General features: G+C 39.1%; 1 protein-coding gene and 1 long non-coding RNA gene across 7 annotated transcripts in view; one reads left to right on the top strand and one right to left on the bottom strand.

The window, feature by feature from the left end:
- Positions 1-18,974, bottom strand: part of rad51b (RAD51 paralog B) — a 182,967-nt gene that overhangs the window by 26,659 nt on the left and 137,334 nt on the right. Inside the window, exon 10 of one of the 6 annotated variants that reach the window (XM_088648766.1) lies at positions 5,280-6,938. The exons of 4 other annotated variants lie outside the window; for them this stretch is intronic. In XM_088648766.1, coding sequence (XP_088504892.1) covers positions 6,772-6,938 — 167 coding nt within the window. In that variant the 3' untranslated portion in view covers positions 5,280-6,771. Of the gene's footprint in view, positions 1-5,279; positions 6,939-18,974 lie in introns of those variants that run through there. One more of the 6 variants, XM_088648771.1, reaches the window with a different exon arrangement.
- Positions 3,178-12,101, top strand: LOC148653581 (uncharacterized). The gene is made up of 3 exons (XR_015941708.1): positions 3,178-3,324; positions 8,174-8,256; positions 9,870-12,101. It is a non-coding gene; the product is annotated as an uncharacterized LOC148653581 (long non-coding RNA).

The following is an 18,974-nucleotide window of genomic DNA, read 5'->3' as shown; positions in this document are numbered from 1 at the left end:
TAAATCTGACCTCAAGAGGTTACTGAACATCATTACACTGCTACCCTGAAATGTCTTGCACATTGGATTCTTTGTGCGGGGAAACAGATCACAGTGTTATTGACATTTCTATTCAAAGGCCTTGAACTAACTCAAACCAGGTGCTAAAAAGCGAGCATACCGGTAAAGGCACAGTAGCTGTGACACTGGGAGCTGCAGCTACTTGGTGCAAAGTAAATATTTACGTATACCAGACTTTAGTTTACCTATGGCAATTAGGGTGCCAAGAATCCTGAGAAAGCTACAGCATAGAACAATTTGTAAAACTCCATGGGATAAAATATCTCCCTATTCTTTCTTAAAGAATTGGAGGACACATATACATCTTACTTGATGTTCAACTTAAAGATTAAAATACCCAGGATTCCTTGGCTTTGACATGCTCCATGAGGTTGCTAGGCAACATTAATGAAAAGCAGAACTGTGCCACAAAAAGAGGTTCAGAACTAGCAGCAAACTTGTTTTTGCAATATATGATTAAATAAATGAAAATTTTCAGAATAAATTACTTCTGTGAGTGGATTTAAATATTGCGGGTCTGTTTGAATTTCTAAAAAAAACAACTTCAAGTGTATGCTTTTACCATACATGGCCTTGACCTTAATATCAGGCAAATGCAGTCACTGTGTAAGCAAGCAGGCCTCGTGCTGCTCCTGGGTCACAAGCACAGACATCTGAGGATTTCAAAACATATAAAACAGCAATAGAAATGTGGAAAGTGAAAATAAATAAAGTTTAATCTTACCTTTTGGAATATGAAAAAGGCATAACTATTCCAGAAAAAACATTAGCAAGGGACCGCCCAATAATACTGGTTTTCTTCCATGAGCCAAGTTTATTATTCCAGAAAATGACACCTGAGTGAGGTTCTGTGGTACAGTATGTTGCTCCACATCCACATTAAACAATTCAATCTTGGCTCTAGTATAGCAACGTATATCCAACATAACAGTTTTATTCAAATGCAGGAGAGAAACAGGCACTGGAATAAAATCCATAATTTATGGATCTTGATAAGTAACAATATGATATGATAACCACAAACACTTCTTCTTGTCTCTTGACAGAAAGCTGGCTAGTGCTTGAATTTACTGTGGTATACAGTACAATGCTTAAGGCAAGCTACAGTGCATTGAAGCACAATGTGCAGAGGCATAGAAAGGTTTAAGATAAAAGACAATTCAAACAGAGAAGCATGGGAGAAGCATAGGAAAATAAGAATACAACTGACAGATAACTGCTTTACACCTGACATGCGTAAGCATTAAATTAAAATTGTTTTTTTAGAGTGACCAGTTATTTCTTCTACTCCATCGCTTTTGATTTGCAATAGGCAATTACTATCTAATACCATACTTAAAAACTACAACCATACCATGTCATCTTAGGGAAGACACATTTTTCAGGGACACAGTCCTCAGTTAACAGCAACACTCAGGCCCCCCAGCCAGTGACAGTGTCAGTGGGTCACTGGATTTGAGATTGAGCTTAACTGTCCACCTTCACCCCACCCAACATAAGAAGGAAAACAAGAGTGATTATAAATGAGAGGAAGCTGTTCAAACCATCTAGTTCATTTGGTTGCTAATTGATCCAAAGCAATTTCCTGCAAGAAGACAGTGTTCCATCTTCAACAACATGGCTGGGGAACATGTTCCACACTCCTTTAGGTAAGGAGGTGTCTTCTGTTTCTAGTTTTAAATGCACCTCCACATACTTTCCACATGTGTCCTCACAGATGCTCTAGAAAAGTGGTTCTCAAACTTTTTCAGTGACGGAACCCTTTTTCTGTTGAAGCGAATATCGTGGATCTCCAGCAACCTTTTTCTTACTTTTCAGGATTAGCTATGGCGGTGTGCTGCAAAAAGCGTTCTAGTACTGCTATTCAGAGGCAATTTAGCCAATTATAAAGGAAGAATACTATCGATTGCTTTTGTTTTAATTGTAAGCATTGCATGAGCCCACTGAGTTTATTTCAGTCATTTATCACATGAGGCTAGCAGCCATATCCCCCCTCAATTCACAACTGGCAACCCACTGAAGCTAAGCAGAGCTGAGCCTGGTCAGTACCTGGATGAGAGACCTCCTGGGAAACTATGGTTGCTTCTGGAAGTGGTGTTAGTGAGACCAGCTAGTGGTGCCCACCCTGCGGTGTGTGTGGGTCCTTATGCCGCAGTATAGTGGCGGGAACATTATACTGTACTGGGCGCCATCTTTCGGATGAGAAGTTAAACTGAGGTCCTGACTCTCAGTGGTCATTAAAGATTCCTGGGCATTTTCTCAATAAGAATAGGAAGTTTCCGGTGTCATGGCAAAATTTCCCCCCTCAGCCCTTACTGTGGCCTTCAAATTGTCCCCATGTATGATTGGGGGTACCCTGCCTTGCATTTGTTGCTTGCCGGGTACCCTCACCAGGAAAAGCAGGCGTGAAAATGGATGGATTAATCACATGATAACTTGTCTACGATTAGCACCCCTACAGTTCAATAAAGCTTAATCAGTGAAATACTCATTGAGAATAAAAGAATCAAAGTTGTAACAACCAGTTTGACCAAGTTAGAAAACTTTAAATTTTTTACCTTGTTAACAGAAAAAAATTTATAGAACCAGCCGACACTTTCTGTGGTCTAACCAGGAGAAAATAGGAAAAGCTGGTAGCAAAATGACTAAGTAAAACAGAATGAGACGACAATACATGAGGTTTTTTAAAAAGAGTACTGATAATTTTTAATCAACATTTACAGTACTTCAAACCAGCAGAAACAGAACAATCTCAGTGTGATGAGTGAGTTTGCCTCTTACTTTTACATTTTTTTTATATTTGGAGTTATGATTGTTTGACTCTGCATCCAATCTGTTGCGATACTTCGTTTTTGTGGACATGTACGACGAAAATCCGGTTTCACACAGATAGGCAGTCACAAACTGGAGGAGAACAGAAAGAGCTTTCTCTGATAATACTGGATATTTGTTTTTGGTGCTGCACCAAAACTCTGCCAAATGCACTTCATTAAAAGCTGTTTATAAAGAAGAGTCAGCAATCAGGTCAATGAACTTCTCATATTCTTGTGACAAAGTTTTTTATCGTTTTTCAATTTTTTTTGTTTTCTTTTTTTCTCTCGTGGTTGCAGTCATTTCTAAGCGATCCTTCTATCTAGTAACATGCTATTTTCTCTCATTGTGAAAGTTTTTTAGATTTGCTGGATGGCGAAACGGCAAACATTTTTATCTTGAAACAAGATAGAAGAGCAGATGGAAGAGGAAATTTCATCCGACACCTTTGAGGTACCTTCTGACTCTAGCAGCGAAAGTACAGACATTCATTCAGAGAGTGAATTTGAAGATGACGTTTCAGAAGATATGATAGCACATTTTTATTTTTCTTGTAGCCTATGTGAGAACTCACGGAACCCCTGCGGAACCCCAAGGGTTCCGTGAAACGCAGTTTGAGAACCACTGCTCTAAAAGATTTTGAAAACTTGTACCAGTTCCCATCATATTCCCCTCTGTTTAAGACTAAAGGGGCTCAGTTCCCTCAGCCCACAGGACACTGATATTCACTCTTTGTCCTGGAGGAATGCCTTGTCTTCTGCTTTTCATCATACCCTGGGCCTTTAGTACCTTTTCTGAATCAATTGTTCATTTGCAGTATCTATATTACCACTGTTGCCATGTCTTTGGAATTATAGGTTGGCTGCAAAACCTGGTGGCCTGGGGCCTCCAGGACCAGAACTGAATGTCAGTAGTACAAGACATTCCTTTAAGCCTGAGAATGTATCTCATTGCTCTTCGCTGGGCTGTTTCCAGAGACACAATATCTTTTCAACGACATGGTGATCAAAATGGTAGACAATATTCAAAAGGCCTTACTAGTGCTTCAATTATACAATTATAGCTGAATAACGACATCCTCCATGCATTGGGTTTCAAAGTTCAATTTAAATTTATGCATTGGATAGTGTACATCCATTTTTAAGGAGAAAAAAAGGATTTCACCATAAAACACCTCAAATGACGGAGTAACGTATATCAAGACTACTTCTCTCTTAATACTGACACTTTCACCTTGTGAAATGACCATTGAGCTCCTGCTGGCTACCACAAAGAACAGTAAAATACCACCAACTTACCATAGAACACTGCAAAAAAAACACCGTAAATGTAATTGAGGTCCTACAGTATAAATTATATTCAAATTAGAGTGCTAACGTTAAGTTCAAATGCTGTTTTGAGACAGCTACGTGTTTATCATGCATGGTTTTCTGATAGAATGATTAATGGATTACTGCTTATGCTTTTGTGCTACTTACTATTTTTTTGTGGTACTTCTTTGTGCTAAATGTGAGGTAAGTAGTACAAGCTTCAGTACAGGACTCAGGAATTAGGAGACAAACTAATTTCCACAACTAGAGTAGAGTACACATACCAAAGACACTTTTAGAAGTTGTCTAGAGGTGAAAGGACAGAGGCCTGTGGGTAAAGCCTTGTGTTTGGTGAATACAGTAAACCACTGTATCATGGAGTAACATTTTTTATCCCTTAGCACTGCCTATCGCTCTTTAAAGGTGCAGCTGAAAAGTAATTTAATAAAAAACATGCCCTGGCATACTTTGGTGGGTAAATTAATCTTTATACTGATTGTTGCTTTGTGCCTGGATCCTACATTATGTGGGAGCTGTTGGATTAAAGTTAAATTAATTAATTAATACATTAATATGGTTACTAAACAATATTAAAATAAGATGGAACAACAATCACAAATTGGAAAAAATTGTCAAGCCCACAATTCATTAATGGATTAAGCAGATTCCTACTGAATTAATCCCACAGAGCTGCCATTTTTCCCTACAGCTAAGAAACTGCACCTGATTAAAAGGCAAACAATCACCATTTCATATCAATGGGTCCTATCCCAACATTTTTTATGATAACAATACTAAAAAAAGACATGGAGAATTAAGTGTGGGCTCTACAAAACTTGTTAACTTTCAAGTACGACACAAAAACTGAAAACAAGATGCCAATTTAACAACTTACAGAGCTTCTCTTTGTCAATCAAAGCCTCAGATATATATATAGTCCATTCCTTCATGGACTCAGAGTGCATTATCACACAGCAAGTGCTATCAGTCTAGTTAGCTTCTTTTGCTCCTTGTATACTTCCATGAACAGGCTTCTTATTAATTAAGAAAAATACATTTGAACACTTTATTGCAATAAAATATGTCAGTTATACCTACTTCCGTAAAATGCTTTAATAGGTATGTTGTTTACGTATAAAAGGCAGAGAGTTTCCATATTTGTTTAAAATACTCTAAGTCAATCAAAACTTGAGTTAGTCTCACAGTGGATATACTGTAGAACACTTTGTAGTGAAGCATCATATTAAAAAGTAGAAATACTTTTCTGCTTTTCACACCACTGGTCCTATGAACAAGGTCAGTGCACCTCAAAAAAAAAACATTATTTCCCTGCTGGATAACAGGATGCTTCATAAGTGGCTAACTTGTGATAAGAACTAGAATTACAAACAAGAGGAGGTCATTTGGCCCATTTAAGATGGCCTGGTTACTAATGGCTAACTGACCAAAGGATTTGTTCATTTCCTTCAAAGAAGTCCATCAGATTAACAACACAGCTAGGTAACTTCTTCCAGACTCCACAACCCTTTGTGTAAAAGTTCTTTGCTTGCACTTGTGTCCCCTGGTTTGTATTTCCCTGTGTATTCTGAAGAAGTCCAGGTTAAGGTTGACTTTGTCAAAGGCTTTTACAGTGTATTTTAAAAGATACCTCAAAATGATAAAAGAATAAGATAAGATCACTTTATTAGCCATATACAACTTCTTGCATTAGAAATTTGTCTTTTGGCATACCCCAGCTTGCTCTATGAGACACACAGGCACACAGACAGGGAGAAAGAAGCTTGGGGTCAGAGTGCAGGGTCAGCCATTTATACGGCGCCCTTGAGCAGTTGGGGTTAAGGGCCTTGCTCAGGGGCCCAACGGAGTAGGATTCCTCTGCTGGCCACGGGATTTGAAACGGCAACCTTCTAGCCACAGGCACAGATCCTTAGCTACAGAGCCACCCTTATAGACTATAATATGGAACCCTTGGTTCACATCCTTATCTTACCAATATTTTCTAGTGTCCCAGCTGCATAGGTTTCTCTTCTAAATTTTGACTGAGGGCATTGAATTTAAAATGCATAAGTAAATTTGAAACCTTAACGGTTCTTAATCCTTCATTACATGTGCCTAAAATGTTCCTTAAGTTTTTTACAGCTTCCCCTTCTGAAATGCAGACGTTTAGAATTTTATTGATGCTTGAATAATAAACATGTCTTGGAAGCCCTGTGCAGTATGTTGACTTTGAAATCCTGTGGTAGACCAAGACCAAACTATGCCATGGAGAAAACAAGCTGAAAAGTTTGTTACAAGAAAACTTGAGGAAAAATGTATAGACCACTGTTAGATAAGATAAGATAAGGTAAGATAAAATAAGATAAGATTTGTTTTAGGTAGTCCTTTTGTTATCTTGCATTTAACTGCATTAAAAAAAGTTTATTCTGTCCAGTAGTTGGGAAAATCACAGATTGAAACATATTTATGACAAACAAATGACAAAACTGACAGCTTATTAAAGATTTCCGGATTGCTGTACATCCACACACATTAAGATGTATTGTCAGAGATCACAATGTACAGGCCTGCATAATATGACTTGGTAGTATATTCAATGCATCAATATTCTCATGTTCAAAAAATAAAATGTATCTAGTAATACTGCTGCAGTATCCATGGTTAAGATCCCGTAAAAGCAACTGATGTGTCTGAGTCCCTGCTTCACTGATGTCATTGACTCCAAACTGCCTTCCAGAACTGGGAGACGCAGGAAACAAGCTGAAGATGAGATTAAATGAGAGGATTTATTGCCACGGTCAGGTCACAACTCATCCATCAGCCCTAGCTGTGTGTGGAACTTACCTTTGCTTGTTAAGAACGGTTATTTCTAAAGTGCTCTGCAGTTTAGCCCTAACAACATACATGAACTCACATACGCAGCCAGAAGGTGAGGACTGTCAGACCTCCCCCACCCACACAAACACCCCATGGTATTAATAAAGGCTTTTTCAGAGAGAAGATTTGAGTGATTTATAGCTGACCGCTGAACTGGAATGAACAGCATTGTATCTGTAAAAACACTCCCTCCCTTGCCTTCGTCCTGAGATCTAATCCATGCCCTTTTTCTTTGAGTTTGACACTGTTTGTTGTGACAATAGAGGGATTAGGGTGAGGATCAGAGGCTATCTCCCTCTTTCATGGCTAGCTGCATCTCGCCCACATCACACAGAGGCAGAGAAGTGAAAGAGTGCAGTTGTGGATCCGAGTGCTTTTCACTAACGAAAAAGGTCACTGTGATATCAGAAGAAAAAGCACTTGTGACATACTATGGGAACTCAGAACTCTCAGCTGTCCCATCTTTCATTTGGCACTGTAGAAGCAATCAATATTGTTAATAGAGGTGGAACTGAAAACTACCAATAATTCACAGCTACACCCTAGAAAATTAGCAATAATCTCTGGACTGAAACGAAAACATTGGCTAAACTGATCTCTTATGAAGTTCTTTAAATGTTGTGGACAAATGTGGACAGTTTTAATATGTTTACTCAAATGTATTGATCAAATACAGTGTCATATTCTTGATGCAGATATGAGAAAAATTAGAGCTTGTGTACCTTTGAGGAATGCAAGAATATACAATATACAAGAATTATTGTGGTTTACATTCTACTTTCTTTACTCAGTTAAGCTAAGTATTGCTTAGCTAGGGCACATTAAGTATTCTATTTGATTGTAGAGAGGCTAACAGTAATTTGAAATATTTAACACAACAGCCCCATGGGCGAAAGGAAGCACTCAAATCTCTCACCAAGGCACCCGGAGGAGAACAACAATACATGTCTGGACTTAACCTGTAATATGAAAAGGGCCTTTCGACTAGTTTTCATCAACATGACATGGTGGGTTTTGATTAGCTCCTCCAGTTATGTGCTCCGCAATTCACAGCTATCTGGTTTTATTGAACTATGATATTAATCTGTCGGTAACCATTCCCCACATTCCACATCTAGGCACGACATCTTGCTGAAAACTCCAACTTGTTTACGTTCTTCGGACGCAGATTTTTCTTCGCTGACTTCTGACAGTAAAGAAGGTAGGTGGCTCCCATTACTAAACAGAAAGTCTTTAATTTGTCATGGCACCAAGAGGAGAAAAAAAAACACTGCACACGCAAGCATGTGAAAACTGGTTCAGAATCCATAAGCCTCCACAGCATATCAGCAGATTGATCTGTCTACACCCTGGGTCTAAAATAGCAAAACAATAACTTCCTTTACATGTTTGTGCTCAGAGCAGGTGTGGCATAGATCAGATCAGGTGTCTAATTATTTGTAGCAACATAAACCTACAGTATGTGTATATTTTAAGCTAACAACATTTCCAACAGATCCAACAAAACAAGCTGACATATGTGGCCCCTCAAATACTGGCCCTTGGATTAGGGCACAAGTGTAACACTGATTTCTACTGCCTTTGCAGCTACTGACAGTATATACATGCTGTACATACATATTCAGCCATTTCCTAACTGCTTCTCCCAATTCTGGGTTGTAGGGCAGCCAGGGTGTAGCCCAGTAAGCCATGGGCACAAGGTAGATTACACCCTGGACAGGATGGCAGTCCATTACAAGGCAGACACACAGACACTACACACACCAGGGCCAATTCTCCCAGGAGCCAATTAACCTACCAGTATGTTTTAGGACTGTGGAAGGAAACTGGAGCACCCAGAGGAAACCCACACAAACACGGGGAGAACATGCAAATTCCACCAAGATAGCACTATAGGAATTGAACCCAGGGCCCTAGTGCTGCCTGGAAGCCATGCTAACGACTGCACTACTGTGCCGCGCTTTAGGTACATATTTACATGCCAGATCTAATCAGATCTGGGTAAAACAGTTGGTAGGCATGAAGTTACATTTTGTAAATGGTGTAAAACACTGGTTCTTGCCTAAAGCACTGCCCACTCTGATTGATACTCCTTTACTTCATTTTCCACTGGCAATATTAAGCATATTAGATTTCAAAGGGATCTATATGCTGTCTGGCAGTAATCCACACAGACTTGTAGTCCTGTAGTCCTATAGAGACACACTGGTGTGCTCAAAGTACAAACTCCACAAAACTCCAAACCAATATAATATTTTGAAAAATTGTCACTGGATAGAGTAGCGCATGGAAACTGTCATCTACAAGTTAATTTGTAATAAGAACCTCACCTTAAAAACAGTTTTTGATCTGTAAGATGTAGGACTATGAACTTGATTTGATTTATAAACTGCCTTTACATTCAGAAGCGCCATTGTGCCATAGTGAATATGTTGGCAGTGCAGTAAAAAGATTAACGAACACAGGACCTTGTCAGCAACACCAACAGTCTCAGCCAAGAAATCAAACCATGTCAGCAGGTTAATAATCACAGTTCTGAATGACAGAAGACATTAAAAGAGCTAATGAAAACCACTTTGTTGCCTTATGTAATACAGAGAGGATGACAAGTCTATAATAAAAGGTTATTTCAATTGTAATGATTTCACTGTTATTCCACTTGATTTAATAACTGTTGGTAATTCTCAGTGCTTGTGAGGTGAAAAGCTCAACCATGCTTTTTGTAGCTATATACAGTAAATTGTGTTTTTAAGCTGTGTGGGTGCTGCATTTTGTATATAGTGTTTTCATGGTGTCTTCATTCCCTTTTTACAGGCTGGAATAGATTTACAAAACCATTTACAGTATGTCACCAAATAAAAGCTGGCACTTGTGACTCAAAGTTACCACAACCACAGCTATCTTCCTTCATCATGCAAAAGAACAGCCTTTGACACTAGCTTAGGTTTTGTTTTCTATCAAACCCATCAGGGCAATGAATCTGAGCTCCTTTTAAGAATGTAAGAACATAAGAAAAATAACAAACAAGAGGAGGCCATAGTTTATAACATCGGCTTCAACAACATGAGTAGCTCCTTTCATACTCCCACAACTCTTTGGGTAAAGAAGTACCATGTTCCAACCTTCAGGCCTCAAGCCATTAAACATAATATTCAGGCAGTTGAAAACAAGATGGATGAAGTTAAACAACTACAACAGTTTACTTATTAAAATATTATTACTTATTCTACTTAATAAAAATATTCTATTTTTGGCTTGGTTGATTATTTATAAAAGTTACATATTAAAGACAGGGTGCTATACGCTAGACTCCTTCCACTATCATTTACTGGTAATATGAATCTGATCACAACAGAACTGGAATAGGAAAGAAATCTCTTACAGAAATGCAATCCTACTATAAGTGTCATCTTGCTTTCATTAAAACAGCTTCAAAAATCATTTTTAGGTACAGCAGTCAGAGCAGGAGGCAAACACATTATGTCTCAGCTAGCAGTATGCCAACATCAAACACAAACTTTTCAATTTCTAGCTTGTATACCCAAATCAAGGCCTCATAAGTGGATTGAGCACAGATACCACATGAAAAGCTGTTATACTGCAGGTTACAGTAAGTGACAGATGATGCTTGTGGTATGGGTACTAGTCAAGGAAGCACCAGGACACATCCCTTTTCTTAATGTAGGGTTAGTTTTAGACTAAGAGGTTGGAGTCAATACAGGTGGGGCTGCAATACTCATGCACACGTACCTGAGTGTAGTGTATGGTCCATGACCTTACAGGCCTAAATACACATGGTAAAATACCCAAACTAATCTGTTAGCACACAGCCACAGCGTGCGCACACATCCGGAGACCTCCACACATGGCACTGAGCAGCACTGGAGGCTTTCGGCAGGAACAGCTGCCCTCCGCATAACTGGCTGAAACTGGTCTGCGCCGAAGCCGCTGCCAGACCATCTTTGCAGCATCTGGAGACTGAGTCTACCCGGAGAGCAAGAAGACAGGGATATGTTATGACGTGGGCGGTCTGGGTGTTGAGAAAGCAGCTGGGACCCAGAACAGCTTACTGTCGCTGCTCAAGAATTCCAGGTTTATTACAGAGGATGTGGATATGGACTTTGGACAGATTCCCTTCTATCCCACTGCACCCAAGGCCCTAGTGATGGGCCCTGAGCAAAAAGACCATTGCTTTCAAAAAGACAAACTGCCTAAGAGGATTCATTTCAAAACCTCTTACTCCAAGGAAACAATTCTCTAACTACAACCACTAAATAACCCGAAAAATAAACACCAAAACAAATACCACAACCAGCTGAAATGAAATAAATCTTGTCTCTCTTCCAGTTTGTCTTCACTGTCTCCAGCTTAATTTGTGCAATTCCAAAAAAATTAAATTTGATAGACAGATTCGGAGGCAAACCGTTTTGAAAATCATTTATGAGTGAACTGAAAAATTAAGACCAATACTACAGACAAACAGGTAAAAAAAAAAGGCACTGTGGGTGAAATGCACTGGGAGAGCAGCGCACTGTAGCTTCGCTGTGTTTTTTTTTCAGCAAAATATTCTATTGTCTTCACACTGCTTTGCTCCTCAAGTGTCCTTTTGGAATAAAGCAGCACTTTTGGGCAATTTCATTACATACTGCAAATACAAACAGTGCATATGTGCGCTTCAATTCCGCTAAGGAAACAGCAGCTCCCCTTAAGCCTTGATAAGCACACAAAGAACAGAAACCTAAACATTGTGCTCTGCGTCTTGGCAGATCCCTGATGATCGAACACTGTTGGGCAACATAACAGAGAGATATTCATATTAAGACATACACAAGACTATACATATACTGCACAAAAACAGCTAGGTTCAACTGAGTAATATTGATCCATCTGTGTTAATCTTAAAAAGGGTTACTGAGTTAATTGGACCACATTAAATACTGGACCACAGTGTTAAATACTGACTTTGCTTAGTCCTAAATTTTCATGCATGTTGAGGTGTTGTGATATACTGTTTAAAAGCTGTAGATATAAAAAATACAGAAAGAATAAAGGAGTTTCTTTTACAGCACCTACTGTATCAAGTTATTCTTGACAGTTCTGGTTAATAACAGTAACTCTTATTTTAAAAAATTGCAATGTTCCTCTTACAAAAGCACAACTACCTGTCTAGAATTATAACACATAGTAAAAATATTGATAGAGAACAGAGGGGACAATTGCAAGTTTTCAATGCACAAATAAATGTACAGTGAACTCAGGACTCATCTAATCATCTTTCCGAATACTAAACTCCGCATCACAGTATCATATGATCTTGCTGGAACAACCACTCCCCACTGAGCCTATTTTTGAGCCGAAACTTTAGCTAACTATGCTAAGAATGATACCAGTTAGGTCACTTAAAGCTTTTTATCACCGCTGTGACACAGTCACACAATGGAGGACGCCTGTGACTTTATGAACAAAATGATCCAAAAATGGCACTTCTGTCTCTCAACCGTTTCACGTAAACATGAAGTGTGTGAATTGCAGTTTCCCTTCACAAATGCATCTCCTGTGCTTAACAGAAGTGATTTCAAGAATGCCCAACATATGAGAGATACAGTGTTTCGGACTTTTGGATGTTACCAGAATATGTTCCACAGAAGAGTTATTATTATTGTCTAAGAAAATATAAGATCACATCAAATAGTGAATTGATACAAATGATCCAAAAATTATTTGTTTCAAGCAGCAAGGTAAACAGAAAATTAATTTCAGTTTTGCACCATTAATGTGTCATATATACATACATGCACTGGTTTGAACTACAGTATAATATTGCCCAAAAAGAGATTACTTTGTGTAATTTGTGCAATATATATAAACAGTATTTACATTTTTAACTGAAACTTTGGGTGACGGCAGACTTTTTGGGCTCCAATTCCAAGTGCAACACAATTACAGGGACGTTGTTTTGGGAAGCTATTAGTTCAAATTAAGACAGCTTTTTGCTGCTTCTTGATCTTGATTGTACCGGGACAAAAAAAAAAAGAATTTTCTTTTGGGTCAGAACGGAAAAATTAAACTCACAAGGCCTTGCAGAGAAGGAACAAGCTTTCAGAAGGTAGGCCTTAATGTTTTCATAAGAGACCAATCAACCCTTTCCTCATTTTCTGTTCCATAACCCTTCACTTCAGGAAGCCTGAGAAACCTCCCCTGCCCTCGTAGTTTCAGTTAATTAGAGTGAAGCACGGATTTGAATAAAAAATAGCATGAAGAAATTAGAAATAATCTATATGAAAGGCCTGAGGAAACAATGTCAATGAAAAGAAGATAAGCAGAAAGGCAACAAATGAAGCTCATTCAGCTGGAGTTTCTGTTTCACAACAGTTTCCTTTATGATAATCATCTGTCTATCCTGCTTCATAGAAGATCTCAGGTTATAAAAAGTAAATATTAATTAATGCCACATAATTGTTTGACTTGACACATTTGCTGCAGGCTTTTATGAGTATGCCCTCAAGAAAGGAACACTTTGTTTTGTTTATTTCAAAACTGGTTCTATGCTGTGCATAGCCTGGAGCAAGACAACTGATTCGACTAGTCCGGATTGCTGCTTTAACCTGTGCACTGCTCAAAAGCACTATTGTTTTCTCGTTCCCAAACTAGTTTCAATAGGAATGTCTTTAAAGCAACACAAACTGCCACCCCACCTCGAGCTCCCTTCATCTCGTGCTGTCAACCTGAAAGATGTTTCCATGTTTGTTTGACCTACTGCCAATCTCCTGCCTCAAAATGTTTTTGGTTTGCGTTTTACATGAAAACACAACTAATTACAGAGTCAGCTTTCCCACAACATTTCATCTGCCTCCTGTGCATGAGTGTCTGTGTCAGGCCCTGCCAGATACCAACCTGTATGAGACAAATACTGCTGTGTTTGTGACTGATCTGCGTTGTGCTTGGTGTTGTGTTGCCTCAAGATAAAGAAAGCTATTGTTTTGTCCCTGATCACTTAAAAAATGTTTTCTAAACGTTTGGGGGGAATATTCCTCTAAATGTTACTGAATCAAATGTACAATTAGTTAAGGAATAAGTGCTGGCAAAAACAAAGGAATGAAAGCAGTTTCATATCAACACAGAGCTGGAGATGAAGCAGTAGTTTCTTGGAGGAACACAGGGTTTTGCTATTTTCTGGTAAAAGGCTCAGAGCACCTGCTGTTTTACGTCATCTCTTTAAGATGGCCCCTCGTCCACCCTCTTCAGCCAACAGGGGGTGTCTGTAGGAGCTGCCAAAGCTGGAGTAAAAGGGAAAAGAGCTTAACTGGGCTTTCAAGCCTGGTCTCTGAGGACATGAAAAACATACAGAGTGAGCATTCCTGTCACTTATAGGCTTAGATGGATATTTCCCTGGAATGAAACATAGTTTTTTTCTTAGTTTTGGTTTTGTTTTATTTAGTCCAAGTATATCTTCTTCTGGGAAACACTGCATGGGTGAATAAGTTCCCAAGAGCCATTCTCTTTGGGTAACAACAAAACCAAAAAGAAGCCAAAACTATCTTGTTTTTCCATTTCAGTTTTTTTTTTGGACTTTATTAATTGCAGGAAGGTAATGCAGTGACATATAATACTTACTGTAACAATTCTACACATAATCTTTAAATGTGCTTGTTTGCAAAGTGTTGCAGTGTGTCTTTAGTCCCAGAATGTGCTAACAAAACCAGATCCTATCAGCACTGACAGGCCAAAACAAAGACAACTTTCTTTCTGACACCTTCTTGCCTTACCAATTATTAGTTCATTGAATTGTAATGTCACAGATATCACCTGGTAGTCCCTCATCAACAACCTTTTGCAAAAAGCACTTCCTCTAAAAAGGTGCCAAAGATTAAAAAAGAAAATATTAAAAATCCAAAACTAAAAAATGTGAATATAGACCCATTATAGTTTGATACATTCATATAGTCATTAATATATTCAAAACTTACAGATTTCTAACTATACTGTATTTTATAGTCACATTCAGTATGCTGGCATGTGTACCCTTAGCACAGAGCTGTGTGTTCAACTGTGCTGTAACTGCTGTTCCCTTTGGGACAGAAATCCAGCAACTATTAGTGAGCTAGAGTGCTACGTTCTGCAACTGATGATACATAATGTACTACAACTGTGACAACAAACAAAATTTAAATATCAGTAACGATGCATGAAAGCATGACTTCACTCTAAAATGCCTTTACTAAAATTGACTTTTGCATTCATTTAAAAAGAAATACTTGCTTTGGGGCTTGAAATATTTCAGAAAAAGATCATGTCACATTTGTGTTTGCTTTTTAAAAGTAATTGAGCCCACAATTGCCTCTTTTGGTTCATCGGCAAGTGCAGTAGAAGAACTACTGTTCAACAGAATATGGCCCCTCAAGCCAGTAACTAGCCAGTAACTAGCATAACATCTACTATTTTAGTTCATTACATTCATAACATTACATTTACGTTTGGCGTACAGAAAACTGTATTACACTAATAAAATCATTCAGTAAAGGCAAGGCCTACACCTTTTAAAACGTATGTATAGAATAATCTTTGAATTTGGAAAAGTATAGCAGCTTGATAGATATAAACTGTTAAGTTTATAGTATACACAGGAATATTGGGCAGCAACACTGTATCCTTTAAATAGACACTTCTATTTTTTAAGTATGTACTTTTTACGATGCAAAAATTATGCGTGGAGCAGAATATGGTGTTTGAGTGTGTGAGTATGAGGGACAGTGGCATTAACCCTAGAAATCTCACAATTCTAATATTAATATTACTAATTGAGAAAAGCCTGTGGGAAACATGGCGGCACACTGCCTCACAATGCTGGGCCTTGGGTTCAAGTCCTGGGGTGCTATCTGCGTGGAGTTTGTATGTTCTCCCCGTGTTCGTGTGGGTTTCCTCCAAACGCTCAGGTTTCCTCCCACACTTCAAAGACATACTGGCTTCTGCGAAAGCTGGCTCAGGTGTGTGCCCTGCAGTGGACTGCTCCCGTCCAGGGTGTACCCTCCCTTGGGCCCTCTGCTCGCTTCCAGCTCCGCCTCAAGCCCACATGTGCTTCTTGTCTCCAGTTCCCTGTCCCTTGTCTCGGCTGTTAGGACTCCATTCGGTGGGTAGCCTGTATCGAAGGAAGGTTTCCCTATGTGCATTTTCTATGTTGAAACATATTCATAGCACAAGGCTGTCTTTGCTGAAGGCTGAAAGAGAGCAGAGCTGACTCTGACTGAATGTGGCTGATGTCACGACAGGGCCCATCTCATGACATGAAAAGGATGTGTGTGTCAATTCCGCTGCAGTTCTCTGTGGGAATGCCTGCTTATGCTCCAGTCTGCGCATTCTGGGGCTCTTGCGCGTGTCTGAGCTCTGTTGTGTGGGGCTGCGCATCTGTGAGTAATCACTGTTGCAGTCTTTTGCCTTGATGGCTTGAGGGTGAGGCCTGGATTTTAATGGGCGAAATTAGGGAACTGCAGCACTGGGAACAAACAGCAGCAGCAAGAAAAAGTGAAAGCCCCCTTTCAAACCTGTGAATGGACATCTCAATCTCGCCACTCTTCCCAGACTTCCACTCCCAGCTGCCCTTTGCTGACCTTTTGTTCTGACCCCCTCAAATTAATTATGGGTCAGCCAAGGGGAAATAGGGAGCGTGGGGGGCGTCTAACAGCTCACCATGCAGAAGAGGATGAGGTCAGGGTATCAGTAGGGAATCCTGAGCTTTTTTGTGGCTAACCACTTTCTACCCATACAATGCAGTTCATTCAGAACGCACATTGTCTCCAGTTAAAGTGGTGTTCCTCCCCCCCAACAGGATGCTGAACAAGAGCATGAGCATGACACAAGGAATCAGTATACTGAGGACAAAAAAAGGTTTGCAAGACGAAAGACTGGGTGCAGCACCAAAACATGCTGGAAGAAATAACTGTAGAATGAGGCCACGGCCCAACTGGCCAGACAGTTAGAGTTGTTTGCTCTACTACCACTTCAAATGAATTCCATCTACATCTCCAGAGCTAAGAGAAACGAAACTAGCAAAAAACCTAAAGGACATTCCTGTTTGCTCTGCTCATGCTGTCTCATTAGAGTTGTACCTAAAAACATTTTATTAGATGAAATTAACTGTCACCTGATGTCCTACAGACTCTTGCTCCTCACACTCATCTTGTTTAGTTCATCATGTTTAAAGACAATGAGCATCTGAGGCAGTGCTCACTTAAAAATATAGATGTATTTACAACCTTCAGAAATTCATATTCATCATGCTTAAATAAATTTACATGCTTGAAATGTAACATTCATCAAACACATTTCAGGCAAATGACCATCATCCATGTGATAATGCATTGTTTTCCCCCAGTCCAGGCCAATGCCTGAAATGAAAAAAATGTCACAGTTACTGTAGCATCTGTGTAGCTGTGCTTGCTGGTTATGTGTTCATTGTGATCTTCTGTCAATGACTGTACACACCCTCGTGGCTTTGTTTCCTGGATGATCTGATTCTCCAGTAGACGACCCTTTGAGAAGGTTCCAGAAAACCTTTTACCAGCTAAACGAACGAATCAAATAAATTCTAAAATCTTAAGGAAGGAAGCAAAACAAGGAGACGAATGGCTGCAACACTTTGCGAAAATGCTTAGTATAGTGTGGAATTTTCATTTGCTGAACACTTCTTGACAAACAGTTTTAAAAACTCTTTTAGAGCCAAGTTTCATTAACAAAGCAGAGATACACAGACTCTAACATATGATATGTCAAGCAAGAAACTAAACAACAATCCAAGTAAGCATTTGTGCTAGTTTGGATTCTCCACAATATGACCTTTTAGCTCCATTACAAGGTTATTTACCCTGGACAGTCCTCTGTAACCATGTGTATTGTTCCATTAAAATGCTGTCTCTGGCAAAACCACTTATTTCCTCTGACTAATCGAACTCCACCGCCCCAACAAGTCTAGTTTCAATAATGCAATTTCAGAGCTAGGAACAACAACAACAAAATATAGATTAGTATCACAGCTGTGTTGTAACTCACTAAGTCAGAAAAAATTCAAGCACAGTCAATTCAGCTCTTCAGCTCCTGGTTGAGGTTATTTGCGTGAGAAAATAAATAGTATGTAAAACCTTACAGAATGTCCAAAAGGCTTTAAATTACACAATTTAAAGTCAGAATCTAACATACTAGTTCCATAAATCATGCAACTGTGCACAATGAGTCATGTAACAGGATTATAGGACTTGCGTCTTTAAGAACAAAATGGAAGACAGGAAAGTAACAGCTCCTTATACAGATTTCCTTTGTACAATAAACTGAGAGGAAGAGGCTTTTTTCAAGATTTATTTTTAACAAGGCACTTAGGCACTGGTGCCACCAAAGATATGAAATTGACTCTGAATTAAGATACTTAAAAGAATCTGCAGACCTAGCTAAACTGTTCCAGTGAGGTTTTACTTTTAGAAGCTGCTCCAACAAATTTCTAAGTGCACTCAGCAGCATTTTGTATGGTCACAAGAGACTGAATCAAATCTTCTGACCCAGCTGCTATTCTTAAATCCTAAAACCAATGCTGTGCATGATAGCAATGCTCTGTTGGGAAGGTTTCGAGAAAGCTCTTGTCAAGCTGAATGATAAGATTTGTAAGAATGAATGAGCATCCATTCAATTGCCAAGAATTATACATAAGGCTTACATCTTTCTTTTCCCAAAAACATTCCAGTTGTGAATCCAAAATCATAACCATGGAAATGGCAAAGCAACAGGGGTTAGGATTCTGGACTCATGACTAGAAGGAGGTTATGAGTTCAAATCCCGGGTGAGACAGTGTTGTTCTGTTGTACCCCTTGAGCAAGGCATTTGACCCACAATTGTTCCAGTAACATTACCATAATTGAGTGCAAAGGTAAACTGTTT

This window comes from Lepisosteus platostomus, chromosome 10 (assembly GCF_059453375.1).
Source record: "Lepisosteus platostomus isolate fLepPlt1 chromosome 10, fLepPlt1.hap1, whole genome shotgun sequence".
NCBI lineage: Eukaryota > Metazoa > Chordata > Actinopteri > Semionotiformes > Lepisosteidae > Lepisosteus > Lepisosteus platostomus.
This window is presented reverse-complemented; position numbering and strand designations above follow the sequence as displayed.